We start from the raw sequence: 20,756 nt of genomic DNA, 5'->3' as shown, positions 1-20,756 counted from the left end.
AACTCCCTCTTTCCGATTCAGTTTTTATCCGTTAAGAATCGACGTACCTCGCCCCCAAGAATGCGCCTCTTCTCTCCAGCTCCAACCTCCGCAGCAGCTTCTTCTCATCGCTCCAGCCTCGCTCTCTACTCCCCTTCGCCTCCCGCCAACCGCTCGAGCTTCTTCTTCAGGCCTCCTTCCACCCGGCCATGCTCTTCGAAGAAGCCGCCGCCGCCGCCGCCCGCGGCCCTCGAGATCGCCGGCGCCGGCGCCGCTCCGCTGGACGAGCCCCCGGCGTTGGCGGCGGCGGCGGCGGCTCCGGAGAAGACGATCGCGATCCGCCGGCCCGTGATGGATTCTCCTGGCGAGGAGGACTCCGTCGGCGGTGAGGCGGATGGTGACGGCGTCGTCGTCGAGAGCGATCCGAAGTCGTCGGCGCTCGACGCTGGCCTGAGCAAGTTCGCGGAGAAGATGCCGATATTCGAGCCGGAGAGGGTGGAGTCCGGCTCGCAGGAGAAGCGGCTCCCGGTGAACCTGGACCTGGCCTTGTACAGGGCGAAGGTGCTGGCGAGGAGTTACAAGTACGTCCAAGCGCAGGAGATACTCGAGAGGGTAAGCAAGGGTCAATTTGCGATTCGTGTCGACAACTGTTCTGGCCTTTTCATTCGTTTTGCTTGGAGGGTGGTATTCGAAGTAATTAAAGTGGTTTGCTGATCGATTGCGAATCCAGTTGGGAATCTGAAGTTATATATGCCTCGATAATGACTCGATTGTCTATGTATGGCACCACATCAGATCCTCTGTTCTTCAGGCCCTACTTGGATATGATGTTAGTTTGCTCTGATGTGCTATTAATTTGCAACTCTCCCATCCTTCACTTGTGAGAATTCGGGTTAATGAGCAATAAGTTCTGTTCTTTTAGGCGAGCTGGGATGTTGATTTTAATTTTGTTGTAGTGCATATCCTACTGGCCCGAAGACGGTCGATCTTATGTGACATTGGGGAAGATATTGTGCAAGCAATCGAGAACGACCGAGGCAAGAGCAGTGTATGAGAAAGGTTGCCAAGCTACCCAAGGCGAAAATCCTTATATATGGCAGGTTCGTCGCTCTGTCACAATTATTATGATGGTGAACTTGATATAAATTCGGTGACATTATTTCCAATTTCGTGGTTGAACAATAACTAGGGATGATGTGAATGATTCCAATTTTAACAGAAATTCTAATAAAATGTGAAAAGTTTGTGATCTGCGAGCATTGTTTGGTGACCTGGGGAGAGTATCTGCAATTGGGAAGAAAACTGGATTAACCAGCAAATTTTGAATTGGTGATTGATATAAGAAGTAACACAAACATCTTTTACTAAATCCAAGAATTTCCTAATGCTCTTGTTGGTTTCCATAGATGCGCTACTTCCTGGCGATGCTAGATTTATTCAGTGAACTTTCCTGGCCTATCTTGTTTCTCCTACTTAAATCCCATTTCTCTTCAAGCAGTGCTGGGCTGTATTGGAGAACAGGTTAGGCAATGTGAGGAGAGCGAGAGAATTGTTTGATGCGGCTACAGTTGCTGACAAGAGACATGTTGCTGCTTGGCATGGATGGGCAGTGTTGGAGCTTAAACAGGGAAATGTTAAGAAGGCAAGGCATCTGCTTGCTAAAGGTCTTAAATACTGTGGTGGCAACGAGTACATATACCAAACCCTTGCACGGTTGGAAGTGAGATCTAGCCGGTATGAACAATCTCGATATTTGTTCAGGCAGGCAACTAAATGTAATCCTAAAAGCTGTGCCAGTTGGCTTGTAAGTTTTTCTGCAGAGGCTTTATATTTGGATGAGATTCTTTTTCTCCCCTTTTGGGTTTAGTATTGTTACCTTGGTTCTGATCATCGAGCTCACGTGAACAGGCTTGGGCACAGATGGAGATGCAACTTGAAAACAACCTAGCTGCTAGATTATTATTTGAGGTGACTTTTCTTGTCACTTGATCATGCAAGTGGATGTTCTAAATATTACTAAAGATAGCGTAGTGTGAATAGACTGTGTGCACTGTGTAGACCGTGGTCTCTTTTATTCTTTATCCTTCTTTTGAAATTATGTCATACCGATTTCTTCTCGTCATCTCTTCTTTCTTTTGTTTTGTTAGAGAGCCGTCCAGGCAAGCCCTAAGAACAGGTTTGCGTGGCATGTTTGGGGACTTTTTGAAGCAAACATGGGGAACATTGAGAAGGCAAGGAAACTTCTGAAAATTGGTCATACGCTTAATCCAAGGGATCCTGTTCTCCTGCAATCACTTGCTTTATTGGAGTATAAGCACTCAACTGCAAATCTTGCTCGGGTGTTGTTCAGGAGAGCATCTGAATTGGATCCAAAGCATCAAGCAGTTTGGATTGTAAGAAATCACTTCCATCATTTTGGACTTTTCTTCCGTGTTAAGTCCAATCCACTTTAACTCAATTTTCCCGGAAATTTTTTTTAGCTTCCACTTGTAGTTTCTCTTCAAATAGCTCAACTCCTCTATAGACTCAAAATTCTCTCTCTCTCTCTCTGCTCCTGCGTTTTAAACCATCACCAGGCTGACTCTATACTTAGAACTCTGGCATTTTCAGGCTTGGGGGTGGATGGAGTGGAAAGAAGGAAATATCTCCACTGCAAGGAAACTATACCAGAGAGCATTGTCAATTAATTCAACAACAGAAAGTGCTGCTCGATGTCTCCAGGTAAGTATCTCCATATTCACAGGTGGAGCTCTGGCAATGAGGCTTTGTGAGCTTTGTAGCTCAGTTTGTACTTATATGACGCCCAGGTTATTTGCAGGCTTGGGGAGTTTTGGAGCAGAGGATTGGTAACCTATCAGCAGCTAGGAGATTATTTAGATCCTCCCTAAACATAAACTCCCAGAGTTACATCACGTGGATGACATGGGCATCTCTGGAAGAGGAGCAAGGAAATTCTGTTCGTTCTGAGGAGATTCGTAACTTGTACTTCCAGCAGGTGAGTAATTCCTTAACCTAAGCAAACTGGTTGTAATTTATCATATCTGAACTTCCAGAATCGCTTCATCAATAACAGTTACAGTTCTTACTCTCTTTAAATGCCCGCATGAGAAGTATAGCAGAAACCCAGTTTTATTTGCAGTACTGTAGCTTTGAGATTCAGTTTAGTCCATTAGTGTCATAGACACATGACAAGAAATTTCTTTCATTTATGCTACAGCGAACTGAATTGGTCGACGATGCTTCTTGGGTCACGGGATTTATGGATATCATTGACCCTGCACTTGACAGCATCAAGAGATTGTTAAATTTGGACCAAAACTCATTCAAGGCAATAGATCCCTCGAAAAATTTATCGGGGCTTAATGAAACTAGTCCTGATGAGCAGTCATCTGGCTCTTCTGATAGTCTTGATGGTAAGGAGATGGCAAGCAGGAGTGGGTTTGATTTGGATGCTTTTGTGAAGGAGAAGCTGTCGTTGGAACCCGCTGAGTTGGACATTCAGATGACATCATCTAAAAGTTCTCGACAAGAGGTAAACAGATCTCCAAGAAGAGTATGGAGATCTAAAGGAAAAGCAGCAAAAGCGATGCCCCAATTGATAACATAAAGGAAAACTAGAAGAACACATAGATTGGACTTCATTTGGAACCATCAGTGCTTTATGAAGGAAATCTCCACATCCAGACAACTTTCTTGAAGGCCTACCTAAAAGCGATTCTCCATGATCAGAATGTAAATTGAAAGCTCATGTAAGATGAAGCAAACCTGTAACATCTGTATATTTCCAGTCGACCTGGAGCATCTTTAGATCCAAGCCTTTTGACTTGAAAGGAAGCTGGCATTGCCGAATCGAAGTTGTCTCCATCTTCTCATCCCTTCTCCTCTCTACTAGCCACTGTGAGTTCATGATTTTGTATCAAAAGTTGTGTATAACACGTTGAAACAGTACAGATGGAATTTTATGGATCTTAATCTTCTCAACAGACTATCACCGAGATTTTATTTTCTTCTGCACGATATCACTGCTCTCTTAGCGTATGAACTTTGCCCTTCGGCTGGTACATGACATCTCTAAAGTTCTGGCATAGTATGCCTATGTTAATTTCTTTTCCAGCGGTTCCTGTTACTCCGCTTTCTTTGATGTTGGCTCTTCTTGCAAGGAAATCCTCGAGCTTTAGTCAATTGTCAGTCTCTTGACAGCACGATACTCCGGCAGTGGTACAAAGCTAGAGACCCCAAATGAAGAGGATAGAAATCTACCCCCTTGAATCCACTTTAGACAGGCACTTTCATTTTTTATGCTGGAATGGGCATAGACAAGAGAGTGCATTCCTCGCAGTTGAGGGGATCCGACAGAGTTGAATTCCTATGAAACATTGGTCAGAAAGACAGTCTTTGGAGATTCGGACTGAGAACTACCCGGAACAATACATGAAAGGAAGGAAAATAAAAAATAAATAATGGACGGACCAGTCAGCCGCAGCTGTCGTCCCACAAATGGGGAATGCCAAACATGGCTTCCTTGGCACAATGGCAACAAAAGACTGAGACACCTTAAAATTCTCTAGGATCCAAGGGGTTTGTGCTCCAGCTGAGGATCCCCGATGCCTACCTCGGTCATGATTGCTCAGCCGTCCTCGACATTCTCAACCAATCTCGAGGCAGAACTCCAAATGGACTTCATGAGCTCCCCCGTGCCTCTCTGCCCCTCCCCGTGAAGCCATCTCCTAGTAAAATTTTCACAAAATCTCTGAACGTGCATCGTCCTTCTTTGGTTTTCCTCGTCTCCTTTGAGCTGAACTTGATTTGATTTTTGCGCCTGAAGAATACGAGTTTACTATCTTTATAGGCCCGTTTTTAAATATAATTAATGAAGGCTGAGGCCTTTCCTTATCAATGAATTATCAGCTTTAAATTCTGAATTGCCAAACTTTAGTAAATCACAGATTTTTTTTCAAGTTTTCACATTGCTTCCGTGGAGATTCACTATCATCCTCGGGTCAATTTAAGCCTCAAACTATTTTTTTTTAAGCTTCGACTGCTGTGGTGAATTGATTCAAATCGTGCACCCGATCCAATCTGATCCAATCCCTATTGATTGGTTGTATAGCCTTATGCTAGGAAGCATTGACACTCTTCAGAAACTTTTATGCTGTGTCAAATACTCCGTTATGTCTAATACTCTCCAACACTTGCTTAACACGTGTCGAAAAATCTAACATTTGGTTAACTTTCCTAACACTTTTTGACATGTGAGTTGAGAATTCCGATATGTGAGTTTGGAATCCCAATATGTATAAGGTCAATTTTGAAAATTTTTAATAAATGAGAGATCGAAATATAAATATGTAAAAAAACAAAAAATAATAAAAAGGGAAAGAAGAAAAAACCAGTATTCTCTTCTCTTCCAACTCCCCAAGTTTGTTTTTTCTCTTCTCTTTGACACACTTTGACACGTGAGTTCAGGAATGTAGGTTGCTTGTTTTTTTCTCCAATGGGAGTTTAATTTATCAAATTGAAACAATGAATGATATTAACAAATAGTAGATTAATGTTATTAATGTAAATTCATTATAGACTCTTTTTTATTATTTGTTTATTTATGAATTTGAATCAAATTAATTTGATTAAAATAATCATAAAAATGTTTTTTTGGTAAAAAAAATTTATCATAAAAATTTATCATGTATATATCTAAAAATATATATTTAATATACAATGTGTTCTAACATGTCAAAATTTTATATTTTTTGAGAAACGATATGTTGGCATATCGTGTGTTGGTTTGGTGCTATTTTTTTTATAAAAAAAAAAATTGGTCGGCGGTGCTACTTAGGCCTTACGTATATTGACTGGAATGCAACATCACGCATCGCCATAGGGCTATCGGGCCAGGAGTTGCAAGACCAAAATATAGAGGCCCATAATTGTATTGGGCCATTCGCATATGGGCCGAGAAAAGTCCAACTCCCACCCATTTCAAAGTCCGCGCGCCAAAATTTTCACTCCGCTCGCCATTCCCCCCCCTCCTCCCCTCCTCCCTCTTTCCGATATCGCAACCGCAGCCACGAACTCGCACCGCCGCTCAGCGAGTCGAAGCAATGAGCTCGCTCGCCGCCGCCGCCGCCGCCGACGACGACGACATCATCTTCTTCTCCCGACGGGATTGAGGACTCCATCGCCATCGCCATGGAGATCTGTCGAGATGGAAATCCGCGGGAAGCAGATCGCGAGGATCCGTTCCTCGCGTTCGTCGAGCGGGCGCGGTCCGCGTTGACGCCGGAGGAGCTGGACGAGACCGGTCGCGAGGCGGAAGGCGGAGCAGCGGGGGCGGCCGGACCGAGCTGGAGCTGGATCGTGTCGAGGATTCTCAGGACCTGCGTCGCTTACTCCAGCGGCGTCACCGCGGCGATTCTGCTGTCCGATCTCTCTCAGGTGACATGATAGGTGTTCGATTGATTGGTTTCGAGCTATCTCCGTATCTTCGTGCTTGTTCGCTGGAATTTTGTCTGTGTGTGAAGGCGTGGAATGAGCAGCAAAGAGTCTTTGCGTCGAAGAGAAGGCCAGAATGCATCAACCTGCTGCAGAGGAATCATCGGAGGGCGAAGCTTCCGAACACGGTTACCATCGACTCGATCTACGAGAAGAGATTTCTGTCTCTGAGCAGCGTTTTGGAAGCTGTAGTTGTCGATGCTTTTGTGCTTCCAGGTAGTTTGAGTTTTCTTCTTCAGTTCTGTTACAACTTCGCGTTATATCGCTAGTAACGAGGCATCGAGTGTAAGGGAACTTTCTGCAGCCTTCTAAGTTTGCTTGGAAAATTTACGAAGAGGATTTTGCTAGAAAGACAAATTTAAGGGAAATCAAAATCACTGATGGAAGTTCGAACTGATTCTTCAAGTAACCAATTAGAGAAATGCCCATGTGTGTTCTCGACGGGATTTTCATTTCGACTACGAATACTGGCGATTATTGTTCTGCAAAATAGTAATATCCAGTTGAGTCATAGGATCATGTATTATCCACTTCGTGGAAACTCTTCTTTCTTCTGTTTGCTCAATGATCCTCTGTTTAGTGATCTCTATTGAGCTTGTTGCCAACGAACTTTTCTTCTCAGGTACGAATGTCTACATGCTTACTTTGGGGGACTTTTGGAGCTCGAACACCATAGATCTTTATCTCCATCGTAGGTAGCCTATCCTACGCTAGCATATGATTCATATCCTGGAATGGTTTTCACTTTTCAGCTTTGCCAAGTTGTCGTGATGGATTCATCCATATAATTATCAGTTTTCTCTGACTCTTGAAGATTTACCAGTCTAATACAGCTTATCATCTTTTTTATTTTCTGAGTAATGTCAACTTACTATGGTTCATGTCTCTTTATATATGAGAAGTACGGTTGATATTTTCTATAGTTTCTCTTTCTACTTGCCAACAGCCTTTTCCATAAGGGTGTCTTCTTTGTCTGGATAAAATTCTGCAGAGACACTTTCCGCTTGCTCGACAATCATTGTAGGATATATCTATTTTTCTTCTTTACTGATTGGGCATATGAACTGTACCCTCAAAAGAGATGACTATGGGTCATAAGAAGAAAACGAATTCCTTTTTAACCCATTAATTCTCAAGAATGGAAAAGGTGTCAAAGTGATCGGAGATGCTGTGCTCTTTTCAACACATCCTTCCCTAATAATGATCAGCTGGAGGGAAAGAACTAGAACCCCTGCAGGGGTTTACAGCCAAAAGTTCACAAAGTAATTTCGTTGTTGGGGACCTAATAAGAGTCACATGCTTTTTATGACAGGTACTATGATTTGGTGAATCCTCCAAATGGGATTTTGAAGAAAGGGAGGGAGATATTCCTCACTGGATGCCATCTTAGAACTGCTGCTGAGGGATCTGGTTATCCACGACTTTTACCAACAGAGTACCTTGTGATACTTTTGGATGAGGTGAATTGCATTTACCATCTGCTCAGAAGATCATAAAACCATTTTTTCTAAGAAACCCAAATTTGATGAGCTTTATTACCTGTTTCTGGCTGTTGTGATGATGTTCTTAATTTCTAATAGGACCAAGATGATGACGCTATTCTTCTGGGAGCTCAATTTTGTTCAGATTCTTTTGCTTCTATATCTCTTGATGCAGTGAACAGAGGAGTTTCTTATTCATTATATGCGAGGTCAGATTAAACTTGCAACGTTGTCTTTCTATGTATAGAACAGAAGTCACATTTATTCCGCAACTAGTTAATTAGCTTTGTTCAATCTTTATTTACTTTGGCAAGAAAATCAAAGGAACTGAGGATTTTGAATTATAACAAAGATCATGTATTCTGGAAATTGAAAAAATTAACTACTTCATCTCCATCTGGATCAATCAAACTATCGATTTGGATATTATGAGATAACAGAAGTATGGCTTTATTGGGCGCCATAGGATCGAAGCTATTGGGCCAGCGGAAATTCAAGGAAGCTCAAGCAGTTTGCAAAGGAGAAAAATCACTCTTGTCGATAACGATGGTAGCAAGTTAAAGTTTCTCCTATGGGGTGAACAAATTATCCTTGCCAATCTTTTCAGGTATTGACTACATTATGATGTCATCAACTTTTGCATTTTTGAGGATGCTCTGCTCTCACAAAGTATTTTGTCAGCGTTGGAAGCATGATTGCGCTGGATAGGCCATATATTGCAAATTGCATCGAGAGTGCTCTCGAAACAGCAGAAGAACTGTGTCTTGAATATGGCAGTGCCACACAATTATATTTGGTGCCTTTCATCCAGCATGAGGAGCAAGTATGTACTGGACCATGAATGCTATAACTCAACTACAAAAGTTGCCTTTAATAATAACAAAATAACTGTGGTGCCAACCAGGTATATGTAGCATTGTCACAAAATCGGTGTCAAGGATCAAGATTGCTGGCTGCAGTAGATCCTACTCAGAGCCAAATGGTTTCTCAAGTAACCTTGCCACGTGATTCTCAGGGATCAATTGACTTCACTAATTATCCTTTTCAAGTGAGTATTTTCTGCTGCTTTAGATTTCATTAAGCAGGACTCTTAACTGTTTCCAATGATGACAATTTGCTTTTTGCTGGGGTGTTCTCCCACATGACTTAAGGGTTTATGGTTTATGCTATCCCGCAAGAGGAGGTGATTTTGTTCTTTTCCAAATTTCCCCTCTTAGCTTCTACCTTTTTTTCCCTTTCAATCAAGATGCCTCTGAGGAGGTTCTTTGAAGCACATAGATGGATGCATTGGTTGCATTGACATCATGTAAGTTACATTAATCAGCCTCAGATAGCATTCCTCCATTTCTTGTCTGAAGCTTATCCCCCCTGTAATTGTCTCTTCAACTTGGGTACTATCATGCCAGTCAAAATTGATATACTGAGATGAGTTGATCATCCATTGAGCTGGATTTATATGTCGTGTACCTATGCACACTTCAACAGTAGACTCAATGTTATATCATTGGAAGTGCAATTTCTTACAAATAGACAACAAAATCCAATGCATGCTACCTGCAGTCGCTAATAAACTTCAGTCCCTTTTTGAAGGGCTCGCATCTCTGAGAAGATGACAATTGTAATATCAAGATTCCCAGTGACAAGCTAATTTATGAATAAGATGTCATGGGTACACACATGCACAGAGACTTATGTCCAAGTCTTTGATTTGTGATATGCTGATATCAGTAACGTCCTTGGCTTATTTCTGTGCATACCATTACTGAACTGAAGGTATTTTAGTCATTTGTAATAGATCTTCGCGACAAGATGACCGGTATCAGCCTGTATGGGGTTGTTACAGACGCATATAAGGAAGTTAACACAGCAGGTGTCATCTTCTCACTGTGCATTGAGGACACAACTGGTGCTGTATGGGCAAGACTGCATTTTTCAAAGTCTTGGTAATGCTTCAGAATATAAGGGTTTGTTGATAATTTATAGAAGCAAATTGTCTTTTCGGTCTTACCCAGCAAAAATTTATCAATTTTCAGGTCTTTAAAGAGATTAAGCTGTGGCCACACTATTTATATTTCCGGGTTGACGTGCTCAATGACCAAAAATAAGTGGTAGGCACATTAAAAACCTGTCATTTATGTTGGTTTAAGCGTGCTGAAGGGAGGAAAAAGCCTTATTAAAGGACTAAGCGTATATTTTACTTGTGATGCTACGATGGAAGTTACATGTTTGATAAACTTCATTGTGCAGCCTTGAAGTGTTATGGTTTGAGAATGATGGCAAAGCTTCCCTTGTCAATCTTAGCTCCTTGCCAGCAATGCTGAACTCCTCTTGCCTCCATAGATTATCATGCATTTCCGATCTATCTAGCCATAGTAGATCCACACAGGTAAGATTTCTTTGCAATAATTTACACCTGAAAATCATAAAAATAACTTTTGGAAAGTTTTGCGTGTCTGGTTTTTATCTGGATCTGTTGCCAAAGGTGATCTTTAGTTCTTCACTCTTTATAACCGGAAAATTATGGTTAAGCCAGTGAAAAGTTTCCGATCAAAGCTCTTATTATGGCTTGTTGCGACATATTTCAAGCAAAAAATCACTTTCCATATTGAAAATTTTATTTATGACAAACTACGAAAAGGTTTGACAAGATTGCTGATGGCCTTGACTTTCATTATGTGTAAGTTTCTAATTACTCGCTATTGTGATCTGAAATCAAGCTTAAGATAAAATTAACAGTCACTTCGTAGATCAAATATCGTGTTAATGTCATTCAAGTGAAGGACATAAGATCATATCTCCACACCTAGGAACTTCATCATATGTAAGTTTCTAATATTCCTAAGCACATGTATTGGATATGCCCATATCACACGGAAGGATAATGTTTGTCACACTGTATGTGACGCTGCATCTCAATGCTAATTTATTCCTTGAATCTCTTGGCATTTATAGACAACCGTCTTGATTTTCAATTTACTCTTCTTCCAACCCGTACGCAGATTTGTAAGGTCTGGCTGGACCAGATTGAACACTGTCAAATTGATGTAAGGCTTTCACATGTCTGTTGCGGCCATTTCGTGAGAAAGACCCCTCCCGGGAACCTCGAATGCAGCTTCTGCCGCTGCGGGTGTGATTCCGAGGTTGTCAGCACATTTGCCTTGAGAATAGTTTTGGCAGATGACACGGGGAAAATCTTCGCATGGTGTACCGGTCAAACAGCTTCAGAGTTGCTACAGATAACTCCTGATGAGTTCGACAGGCTCCCTGAGGTAATCGCTATTACCTTTGTTGGTTGTTTATACGCATAACAGTACAACCACAGCTGATTAACTCCTTTACGTTTCTGTCTCGTACGGCCACTGGAGTTAAAAAACCATCCAACGGAGCTCTCTGAGTTCTGCGTGGAACTTACGATGGACGGTCATTGACCCTTAATTCCTTTTTTTACAGGACGAACAGTTGATATATCCTACGTCGCTCGAGAATGAGAAGTTCGTAGTTGCCGTAGTGAATTGTCGAAGACACGGTTATGGATTGAGCACTAGCCTTTCTCTCGAATCCGACACCGCTCAGTGGGAGATAATCGGGGCGTTGAGGCACGACTGATGCTTCTCCAGAGGATGGATCCTTACTCCACACGCGATGGTTTTATGTGTCGAAGCTGCTTCGAGATACAACTTTCCCCCCGGAGATAATTCATCATACTTCGACTGGAAAAGAAAGCGCACTAGTCTCGTATGATATAAAACTAGTCGAAGGACTTTCTGAAAAAGTATGCTAGTGAATCGCTCTCGTGTGTGTGCACGCCCAAATTCTGGCCCAGACCTGCTCATGGGCGAGCTCGAGTGTAGGGTAGGGGGAGAAATTGAGTCAAATTAACCCTTTAACGCTCTCGGAGCGGGTTTGATTATCACTCTAGCTGAACTCATCTAAAATCTAAAATCAAGCTTCAACTAGAGCTCAAATTCCAGGTACTTAAGAGTATCATGTCAAGCTCAATTTTAAGCTAGTCCGTACTTCAATTTGATAGGCTGACACAACTCGATTTCCATCGCACAAGGTCATCCCGAGTTGCTTGGCCGATTGACACAGAAACTCAATCGTCGGACTTGGGTTCCCATCCCTAACTAGGGTCCCTGTCGTTTGGTCTAGGTCCCTGCGGCTTGTTCTCAAGGGTCCCCAGCATCCTGGCAGTAATAATCGCAATTGGGTTTTTGTGGGGAGTGAACTAGGGTTCTTGATGGCATCGCAATGCTCAGACCCACAACCCAGACCTGCAACCCAGTCCCGCATCTGGACCTTTATCCAACATCGGAACCTCGCATCGTTAGCACTTAAAATGGCAGTCCTTGCAGCTTGTACTCAGGCCCTTGTTATTTGGCAATGGGGGTCCCCAAATTAACAGATTCCTGCATCCCCCGACTTGGGTCCACACAGCTGGTTGTGGAACCCAGCGCCGGGGGCTCAATTTATGTCTATCCAGGACGCTCTAAGCAGACATGCGAAACATCTTAACCAAGATTATCATCACAACAAAAAAGTGGTCCGATCGGTGAGTTAAAAACTCTTCTTTCCCTTTTGAGTACACATCTACATCCACCAACTCAAGGCTTTGATCTCAAAGTTAGCACCGCCCAAAGGAAACGAAACGGTCCATTGTTCTCTGTGGTTGTGGCCATGCCATCTTTGAGAAACAAGGAAAGAGCCCCGCACCTACTTTAAAATGCACCAGAGAGAGGATAGAGCGAAGTGAAGTCGTCAAAATCTGATCTTTCCTTCCGTGGGCCAAATCACCTATCTTGCTGCCCACTTGTCTTGCCAAAGTTTCTGCAGAGCGTCCTTTTTTCTTTCTTTTTTTCCTTTTGTCTGCACATTGTTCAGTCGCTTCTCTTAATACCAGAAGGGTGTTGATCTGAGAGGAACTTCAGGACGTTGACCAGTGCTCTCAGACGATCCCATATGTTCAGACCATAGAGCGCCTCCACAAGGGACTCCTGAAACTCGAAGCCATTCTCCGCGACAGGATACTGTAGTAGGCAGAAAGCACGGTCAAGCAAGTGGATTAACTAAAGCAGACTCAGTATCATCTGGACATGGAGTTCCTCTTTTACCTGGATTGGCTTTGGTATTTTCGTCTTGATAAATGGCCACCACCTGTCTTCCACAACCGACTTCACAAGACAACAAGCCCGCAATCCTTCAACACCAGCAAACCTTCCAAATCCACTGTGCTTCACACCGCCAAATGGCAAAGACTGAAAATTCAAAACGACTTTCACTTAACATGCCTGAACAAGATATAAATAACCTGTTGAAAAGCTGTTTGTTTTTGTCTACAACTAGAACGCCCACACACAGGTGGCTATCGTTAAATCATTGGTAGCAACTATATCTGTGTAAACCATGTTTAGTCCCCTGTTGATAAGTGAAACTGGGGCCAGGTCATGACAACTCCCTTGAGGATGCTAACCTACTATGTGAGCAATTGTGTCCTAAGAAAGGCTGCAGTGTTTGTAGCTTTTCCATACCCACCCTTTCATGGACAAACATAAATAGATAAATAGCGCCACCCTTTTGCATGCTGCACTTGAAGGTAGAGATAACAAAGCCCATGCCCAATAGGATCAGCAGGTGTCCCTTATTATCCCATCCTCTTAAAAGGAAAGGTAATTCATGTACCATGTTATTCCATCAGTAAAAGAGCTGCCAACTGGATATCATCACGTATAATGTTTAATGAGCGACTTCAGCCATAGAACGAATAAGTGCGTCATCAGTTCGAGCCCTATAATCAAGGTACCACTCAAAAAAAAAAAAAAAAAAATCAGGTCAAGGTATCACCTGGCACATGTAATTTGACGCAAAGTCATTGACAGCAGCAACTCCACAATGTATCTGAGAGGCTATTTGTTTAGCCCGTTTCTGACTTCCAGAAAAAACAGCACAACCCAGTCCATAGTTAGAGTCATTGGCAAGCTGTACAGCCTCTTCATCAGTACTGAACTTCATTATTGGAATGATTGGTCCAAAAGCCTGTGCAGCCAAACTCACATGACTTAGCAAGCACTTTCCCACGTAAAGCACGGACAATATCAGAACATGGAAAACAAAATAGTGAAGAACTTTGCTATGTATATAAATTAGTTGCATCTTTCTGCCAATTCTCAAAGTATAGGGGTCTGCGCAACTTTGATGCTGGCAGTGAAAAAAAAATGCACTTTGTTAATCATTCCACTGAACTTTGTAATTACAGGTCCGGTATTGTCATGATTTGAGGGAAGTTCACCAATTATGAGCGTGAAAGCATCCACATATCCCTCTGCTCAAGCTAAATAAATGACGACTTAAAAATAGAAGCAATATTTCTGATGCAATTACCAAGCCAAATGGCAATCACCAACACGTGCATATGTAATGCCATGGAGCAAGAGCAATGACTGCCAATAATTACCTCTTCCTGCATTAACTTCATAGTGTGGTTTACATTTTCAATCACCGTGGGTGGGAAAAATTGGTCAACTGCATCTTCACCTAAGTTGCCAAAACTTCCACGAATGACTATATTTGCTCCTTTGTCTAATGCATCATTTAGAAGGTTTTGAAGCCTTTCAGAATGCTCTTGCACACAGATGGCTCCCATATCATACTTTCCAGCAAGTGGTGGGCCCTGCAAAGAGAAAGTTCAGTACCTTTTTTCCCCCTTTCAAAGAATTATTTCACCAGTTTACATGCTTTTAGCAAGAGAAATGTGTCTACGAAAACCATATATGACGAGCTTTCACATGATAAGAAATAAAAGCAGGACTGACAACATTTTATCACCGAGCAATAGAAAGTTCGTTTTCTGTACCAAACAATCCACGTGCCTTCATTATATAAATGGACTCGCACTATCAGTTGAGTAATGATTATTGGTTTAAATTTCATCCCAAGCGTTTAAAGATAAGATTAAAGGTGCTAATGAAATGCAGTAAGGAAGCATATGTGAAAAAGAGATGCACGATACAACTGACAACCATGATATTGCAAGAATCTAGCAACGCAAGTGAACCCATATCCCCCAATAAAGACTTTGCTCAAAGCCGTAGACAAATATCCACCAAAAATCATGTCAGCCTACTTACAGCTGTAACTGATTTTACAATTTTCGATACTTGAGTGACAAATGACGAATAGATGTCCTTGTGAACATAGAATCTCTCAGCTCCAGCACAGTTCTGTCCACTTGATTGGAGAGCAGCCCTGACAGCTACTTGTGCAACCTATATAGGAAATAGACTTTACTGTTAGCCTAAGCAGCAGGGCATATAATGTCAAAACCACTGGGCGAACAATGCAAAGACCTACCAATCTAAAAGAAAAAAAGAGTCAAAGTCAAGCATATTCATACATGAGAAACATCAACATCTTCACAGACAATGAACGCATCCTTCCCACCAAGCTCAAGTGTTACTGGTATCAGGGTTTCAGAGGCTTTGCTCATGATCTGCAGATATAATCCACACGTCTAGGTCACTGAAGTATCAACAAAAATATTTACATTATACCTTTGTATAATGGAGTTCACTCTTTGGGAAAGAATAGATGAATAAATTTTGCTAGTGCGAAAGGAACAATAGACATGGAGATGCCAACAGGCCATGAATTAAGTGCACAAGTACTAAGACTGTTGCAAGGATGCACTCTATTTGAGAGAGTTCACACCATCTTCCCGACACCTGGCGATCCAACAAAAATAATTTTGTCAACTGTAGATACCAATGCTTCTCCTGTTTCAGCAAACCTGTTGCAAAGATCTGAATGAGGTTAAGTATGCTATGCCAGAGGAAGAAAATGAATGTATGACACAACGAAATTTATACCCTGTTATTACATCGACCAGGTTTTCAGGAGCTCCAACAGCAGTAAGGGCTGCTTGAATTATCCGGAAGTAGAAACATCCAGACCAACTAGCATGTTCTGAAACCTACATATTAAAGCACGTTGCTTTCAATCCGACAGCCAAAGTCTAAAAGTGATGCATTCATAATCATTATAGCAACTACACAAGCCATTGTATGCAGCAAAAAAACTGAAACGCTGTTCTCCAATATAAATCACCTTGATTACAATACTGTTTCCTGAAAATACTGCAGCCAGCATTGGATTGAAGATGTTATGGAAAGGATAGTTCCACGAGACAATTGCTCCTAGAACACCAAGGGGATAGAATTCCACTTTGGATCTTTTGTGAATCATGGATCTACCTGAGGATCTATGAAAATTGTGATCGATCAGATTATCTGCAGCACATGCTTTATAAGTTGGCAACGGATCTACAGAAGATCAGAACCATGTATTTGTTCTTTGAACTGATATTGTTATTTAACTTCAAAGATGTCACGATCTTGATAAAATTGAGGATTATCACAGTGGAACTAAAACCACACTACTACAGACCATTTTCATTAGTTTCAGAAAGCAGGGAGATGTGCCAAAGCTGTCAAATAAATTACTTTAGTTCTGCCACTACACAAGAGAGACATGAAGCTCACTGTAAAACCAAGTGAGTTCACAGAAGGTTTACACAAGATAAATTTTGTGTATTTACCTGTACTCAGGCTTTAGCCACTGCTCACCTTCTGAAAGAAGCCAAGTGATCTTCTCACAGGTTGTCATTATTTCTCCCAATGAAGCATCAACCATTGTCTTTCCAGTGTCACGTGATGAAATCCTATAAAAAGTATTTAAAATATGAACATGCCCAAGAAATAAAATTTGGGCACAAAACGAACAGAGTCACAGAGAACCATATGGACCCCTCCAAATAACCTACAGAATGTATTGCACAAATGGATCATCTGGATGCAGATGTAACGCGTAGTATTCCTAACCTAATGCTTTGAATGAGGGATGCTTTGGAGTCATGTCTTTGAATAAGCAATAGACGGTTGTTTGGGGTTCTATTCTTCTCAATGCACACATTTGAAGCATAAACCTCAAACCGAAACTTGAAAATTCTGCGATTTATCAGGATGACACCATCTAAAATTCTAACTTGCAGCCTGAATCAATACAGATGAATGCACTTTCACGGAATGACTTCCTGTCCTATAGGTAAGCTCTCGCCCTTACTCGCAGATAAGCTGTTGGTGATCGATAATATACTTCAAGAGTATCCGTAGGAACTGACGTCTTTGCTTAAAGCTGCTTTTTGCCCATATTTTCTGCGCCTTCCTTGCTTGGGCAACACGCTCCTCCACCTGGGAATATATATACACAACAGTTGAAAATGTAATATCAGGACAGATGAGTATGTGGGCATATCTGTTACAAAGCATAGCATGCAGATATAGAAAAAGCTGACATATCACAAAGTTTTCTGATAATTCATCAGTTAGACTGCCTGACTGAAAAATTGGCAACAGTCGATGATAGATTACTCCAAAAGTAGGAGTACATAATCCACATATGTTCACTTAACAGGAAATATATCTTGGAGAGATGAGCCAATCGCTTACTTCCTGCCATAGCAGCAAATGGAAAGGCCTGTAGAAGCTATGATATCACTTGAATTTAACAGGTTAAGAATTATTAATTGCAGCACCAATACCATCAGTATTAGTTTAATTCTTTCATAAACAAATTAAAAGAAGGATAAAGGCCTCCGCCGCTCAAGGAGAGACGACAAAACCAAAGTATTTACATAAAGGTGTCAAACAGGCTAACAGGGAGTATGATTCTGTCAAAATTTAGTAGAACTGTAAAAAAATCCAATTCCAAAAACTACAACGAGGTATCAGATGAGAAAACTAAAGCCATAGCCACAAGACAAAACTTTTGCACTACCACGTACGAATCAGAAAGATTGCGTTAACAGGCCCCAACCTCAGCTGTCGTGAGCGCTGGGAAATATCCCAGATATTTCATAGTAGCAGGTTCATAGCACTGCACTTTCCTATCTGCTTGCTGTGTCCTTCCCCTAGGAGGAATCTGCAAGAAGATCAGAGATTAAAAGAGACCCAGCAAAAAACTTCCTTCCCATGCTCTGAGAGCGCTTCCCATACTTTGCAAGAGAAAACATATTTTAGAAAATCATATGGCGAGTCCTCCCAAAAGCCACAAAAGCAATACATCAGTAGACGGCATTTGTTTATACATTCAGCAATTGTGGTAAGACAATTATCAATGTTTCACAAGCTCTACAAAAAGTAAATCGCAATTTGTTAATTTTAGACATTTTAATAGATCAGAAGGTTCTTTCATTCTTCAAGGGAACTTCTTGCTCAGTAAAAGAAAACACAAATAAACGCCAGTTATTCATGAGAAATAATCCATTGATAAACGCCAGTTGCCCATGCATTCAGGGGCTGCTGGAGATCAAGTACGGATGTTTCACCGACTCTACAACCAATCAATGCAGGACATATGTGCTGAGGAAAATGTAAAATCAACTGAAACATTAGCCCCAAGGCTGTCTCAGTTTCAGCAAAATTGTAAGTACTCATCAAGCAACACTGCACCTAAGACAACGGATTTGTTGAATCACGCACTCCACAAATTTTATGAAAATAATTACACACGCACACACATAGATGAAGCTGTTCTAGAACATATCAGACAAACAAACTGACAAAGAAGAATGAAATGATATCGGATATTATGCATCAATCAGCAGCATTACAACCAACAAACTACAAATCCAGTCATACCGCCAATGACATTCTGAAGTATACAAAACGAAATACGACCAGCATTTCCCTAAGCTTCCATACACGAACTGGTTGAAGATGAGTAAATTCAGATCGTGCCAACCGATAACAACCTTCTATAACAAGACAGACTCACTCTACATACAAATCATCAGCATCGCGAGTCCAATAACACCTCCAACGACTGACATCTGAAGCATTCTATAAAATCTCATCCAAATCAACCAAAGAGTTACCCGCATTTCCACGAACTTACGTAAATGAAGCTGTTATCCCGCGCCTGGCCGCCGTCGTCCACCACTGCCACGATCCAAGCAAAAACGAAACATCACCGACTGAGGAATCGCTCAATGCCGCGAAACGCATTCGACAATCGCCGAACGCGCGCGGCGATCGCAGATCATGAAGAACAGCAAAAGCAACAGGGCGTGGAGATGAGGTACCGTCGGAGGTGTCGACTTCGATCGACGGGACGTTGGGCGGGATGAGCATGAGGAGGAAGCGGCAGAGGGCGTAGGCGAGCGCGAGGACGAGCAGGGGCCACCAGAAGGCCATCGGATCGCCGGAGGATTCGCCGGCGCGGCGGAGGAGGGGCGTCGTTAGGGTTAGCGGCTGGCGAGCGCTGGAGAATCGGAGCGCATGAGGACGAGAGAGCGTGGCTTGGAGTGTCCGTGGGGAGTTGGAATATTTTTAAAAAGGTCGTTCTGAGAGAGAGAGAAACGGTTCTGTTACTTTTTTTTTCTTTTTTTTCTTTTTAATTTAACTCTATTCATATTTTAACTCTCGCTCTCAACTTTTACTCCGCTGCTAAGATGTGGGAATTGAAATCTACGCTTGAAACTAAATCATCATCATTCCAACCTCATTGAGAATCCGAATCCCACACCTTCTCCAACCCCATTAAGAATCCAAAAGTGAACTTGAACCGCTGACATCCGCCGCAAGGTAAACCACCGCCTCTCTAGCCCTTACTTTCTCTTTTCATGTTGAAAGGATAACTATCGGGGCAAACCCCCATAGTTAAACTTTTCTATGTATTCGATTGGTGTCGCTTTACTCTTGTACGACATTGGACCATAGTTCTATTTTGGAATTATCTAAAATTGGATTTTAGATTAATCATGATCGTTAATAGGAAAACGGTGAATCGTGTGATGATCAATGCTGATGAATCTCGAATGATTTTGATCGGTGATTTTTATATGCATACTATACTGTCGTGTAGATAAGATTCTTCTGGCAATTGTGTTAAGAATGCTCTTGAGACATTTATTAAGTAATGTGGTGCTCTTAATTAAATGGTCTAGCTTGCCCATCTTTTATCTAGGATTGAGCTCGGTCCGAAAGTTCCTTTATAGATTTTATGTGATGAGTAGGTTTGGACAACACATTAAGTCTGACATTTGAATCCGGGTTCAATAATGTAAGAAAGCATAGAGAAGCAAAGAACAGAACATGAGTTTTGGGGAAATTTTTTGTTTTTCTCTATTGTATTCAATGTACATCACTTTGTAATTATAATACAAGAGATACATGAATAAAAGGAAAAGATATATTTTACAAATCAATATCTCAATCTAATCCCTAATTGATTTAATGCATAGTCATAACCAAAAATAGATTCCACCATATCTTCCAACAAATAAACTCAACTCGAGCAAGTATTTCTTGTGGCTCAAGAACCTCTCATGATGGACGCGTGTACTGTTATTTCCCATTAGCTCATGTCTTCTTATAAAATGTCTCTTCAAAGAAATGAGGCTATTCATTGGATAGTCATCTCTATTGTAGAGTTTTCCAAACGAGATCCCACATATGCCCAACAAACATGGAGCTTGAAAATTGACATATGACTTATCAATGTTTGGACTAATTTGGGGATTTGATGTAATTGAATAAATTATCATTACTATCTTCTTGTAATCAATATCAAGAACCTACATAGAAGTTTGCTTGCTTGGAATTCAAACACACTTATTTCATTTATGAGAGAGTGAATGGGATATTGTTAAGGTACAGTTGCATGTGAACCGAATCACCTATATTATTTAGATTATGTTAAGTCTCATATGAATTCACTAATATCAAGGGATCAGGTGCATTGAGTCTACAC

At 41.5% G+C, this 20,756-nt stretch overlaps 3 protein-coding genes across 5 annotated transcripts; 2 read left to right on the top strand and 1 right to left on the bottom strand.

The window, feature by feature from the left end:
• On the top strand, nt 1-4,064 carry LOC104417544 (protein high chlorophyll fluorescent 107). The gene is made up of 8 exons (XM_010028799.3): nt 1-591; nt 936-1,079; nt 1,478-1,783; nt 1,888-1,947; nt 2,127-2,372; nt 2,590-2,700; nt 2,798-2,974; nt 3,197-4,064. The coding sequence occupies exons 1-8, from the start codon at nt 61-63 to the stop codon at nt 3,584-3,586; spliced, it is 1,965 nt and encodes a 654-aa protein (XP_010027101.2). The 5' UTR covers nt 1-60; the 3' UTR covers nt 3,587-4,064.
• Nucleotides 4,065-5,872: 1,808 nt separating this feature from the next.
• LOC104415231 lies at nt 5,873-12,166 on the top strand. Of its 2 annotated transcripts, none has more exons than XM_010026486.3 (13): nt 5,873-6,414; nt 6,501-6,687; nt 7,094-7,166; nt 7,784-7,931; nt 8,052-8,161; nt 8,419-8,559; nt 8,634-8,775; nt 8,857-9,000; nt 9,735-9,895; nt 9,986-10,060; nt 10,200-10,338; nt 10,952-11,221; nt 11,403-12,166. In XM_010026486.3, exons 1-13 carry the CDS (start codon nt 6,169-6,171, stop codon nt 11,556-11,558), a joined length of 1,992 nt encoding a protein of 663 aa, XP_010024788.2. In that variant the 5' UTR covers nt 5,873-6,168; the 3' UTR covers nt 11,559-12,166. The 2 variants fall into 2 exon arrangements, with proteins under 2 accessions (XP_010024788.2, XP_010024789.2); XM_010026487.2 differs by having other exon boundaries at nt 6,285-6,414; nt 7,094-7,162; nt 11,403-12,165.
• A 286-nt stretch (nt 12,167-12,452) lies between these two features.
• On the bottom strand, nt 12,453-19,321 carry LOC104415232 (aldehyde dehydrogenase 22A1). Of its 2 annotated transcripts, none has more exons than XM_010026489.3 (14): nt 19,087-19,321; nt 18,900-18,943; nt 17,820-17,924; nt 17,067-17,194; nt 16,543-16,665; nt 16,053-16,206; nt 15,815-15,918; nt 15,657-15,735; nt 15,343-15,438; nt 15,077-15,214; nt 14,404-14,619; nt 13,794-13,985; nt 13,064-13,207; nt 12,453-12,979 (listed from the first exon to the last, which is right to left on the bottom strand). In XM_010026489.3, the coding sequence occupies exons 1-14, from the start codon at nt 19,196-19,198 to the stop codon at nt 12,830-12,832; spliced, it is 1,785 nt and encodes a 594-aa protein (XP_010024791.2). In that variant the 5' UTR covers nt 19,199-19,321; the 3' UTR covers nt 12,453-12,829. The 2 variants fall into 2 exon arrangements, with proteins under 2 accessions (XP_010024791.2, XP_010024792.2); XM_010026490.3 differs by having other exon boundaries at nt 16,053-16,234; nt 16,571-16,665.
• Nucleotides 19,322-20,756: the final 1,435 nt, after the last annotated feature.

Source organism: Eucalyptus grandis, chromosome 8 (assembly GCF_016545825.1).
Source record: "Eucalyptus grandis isolate ANBG69807.140 chromosome 8, ASM1654582v1, whole genome shotgun sequence".
NCBI lineage: Eukaryota > Viridiplantae > Streptophyta > Magnoliopsida > Myrtales > Myrtaceae > Eucalyptus > Eucalyptus grandis.
The sequence above is the reverse complement of the archived record's forward strand: the minus strand, read 5'-3'. Positions and strand labels throughout refer to the sequence as shown.

What these genes read in the sequence shown, in the direction of transcription:
- LOC104417544 (XM_010028799.3), top strand. Translation starts at nt 61, where the DNA reads ATGCGCCTCTTCTCTCCAGCTCCAACCTCCGCAGCAGCTTCTTCTCAT. An exon ending in AAAGCTGTGCCAGTTGGCTT is followed by an intron (nt 1,784 to 1,887) that starts GTAAGTTTTTCT and finishes TCACGTGAACAG; the next exon opens with GCTTGGGCACAGATGGAGAT. An exon ending in CTGCTAGATTATTATTTGAG is followed by an intron (nt 1,948 to 2,126) that starts GTGACTTTTCTT and finishes TTGTTTTGTTAG; the next exon opens with AGAGCCGTCCAGGCAAGCCC.
- LOC104415231 (XM_010026486.3), top strand. Translation starts at nt 6,169, where the DNA reads ATGGAGATCTGTCGAGATGGAAATCCGCGGGAAGCAGATCGCGAGGAT. An exon ending in TCTTATTCATTATATGCGAG is followed by an intron (nt 8,162 to 8,418) that starts GTCAGATTAAAC and finishes TGGGCGCCATAG; the next exon opens with GATCGAAGCTATTGGGCCAG. An exon ending in CTGCATTTTTCAAAGTCTTG is followed by an intron (nt 9,896 to 9,985) that starts GTAATGCTTCAG and finishes ATCAATTTTCAG; the next exon opens with GTCTTTAAAGAGATTAAGCT.
- LOC104415232 (XM_010026489.3), bottom strand. Translation starts at nt 19,198, where the DNA reads ATGGCCTTCTGGTGGCCCCTGCTCGTCCTCGCGCTCGCCTACGCCCTC. An exon ending in AAGATGTTGATGTTTCTCAT is followed by an intron (nt 15,215 to 15,342) that starts GTATGAATATGC and finishes TTTCCTATATAG; the next exon opens with GTTGCACAAGTAGCTGTCAG. An exon ending in AAATACCAAAGCCAATCCAG is followed by an intron (nt 12,980 to 13,063) that starts GTAAAAGAGGAA and finishes TGCCTACTACAG; the next exon opens with TATCCTGTCGCGGAGAATGG.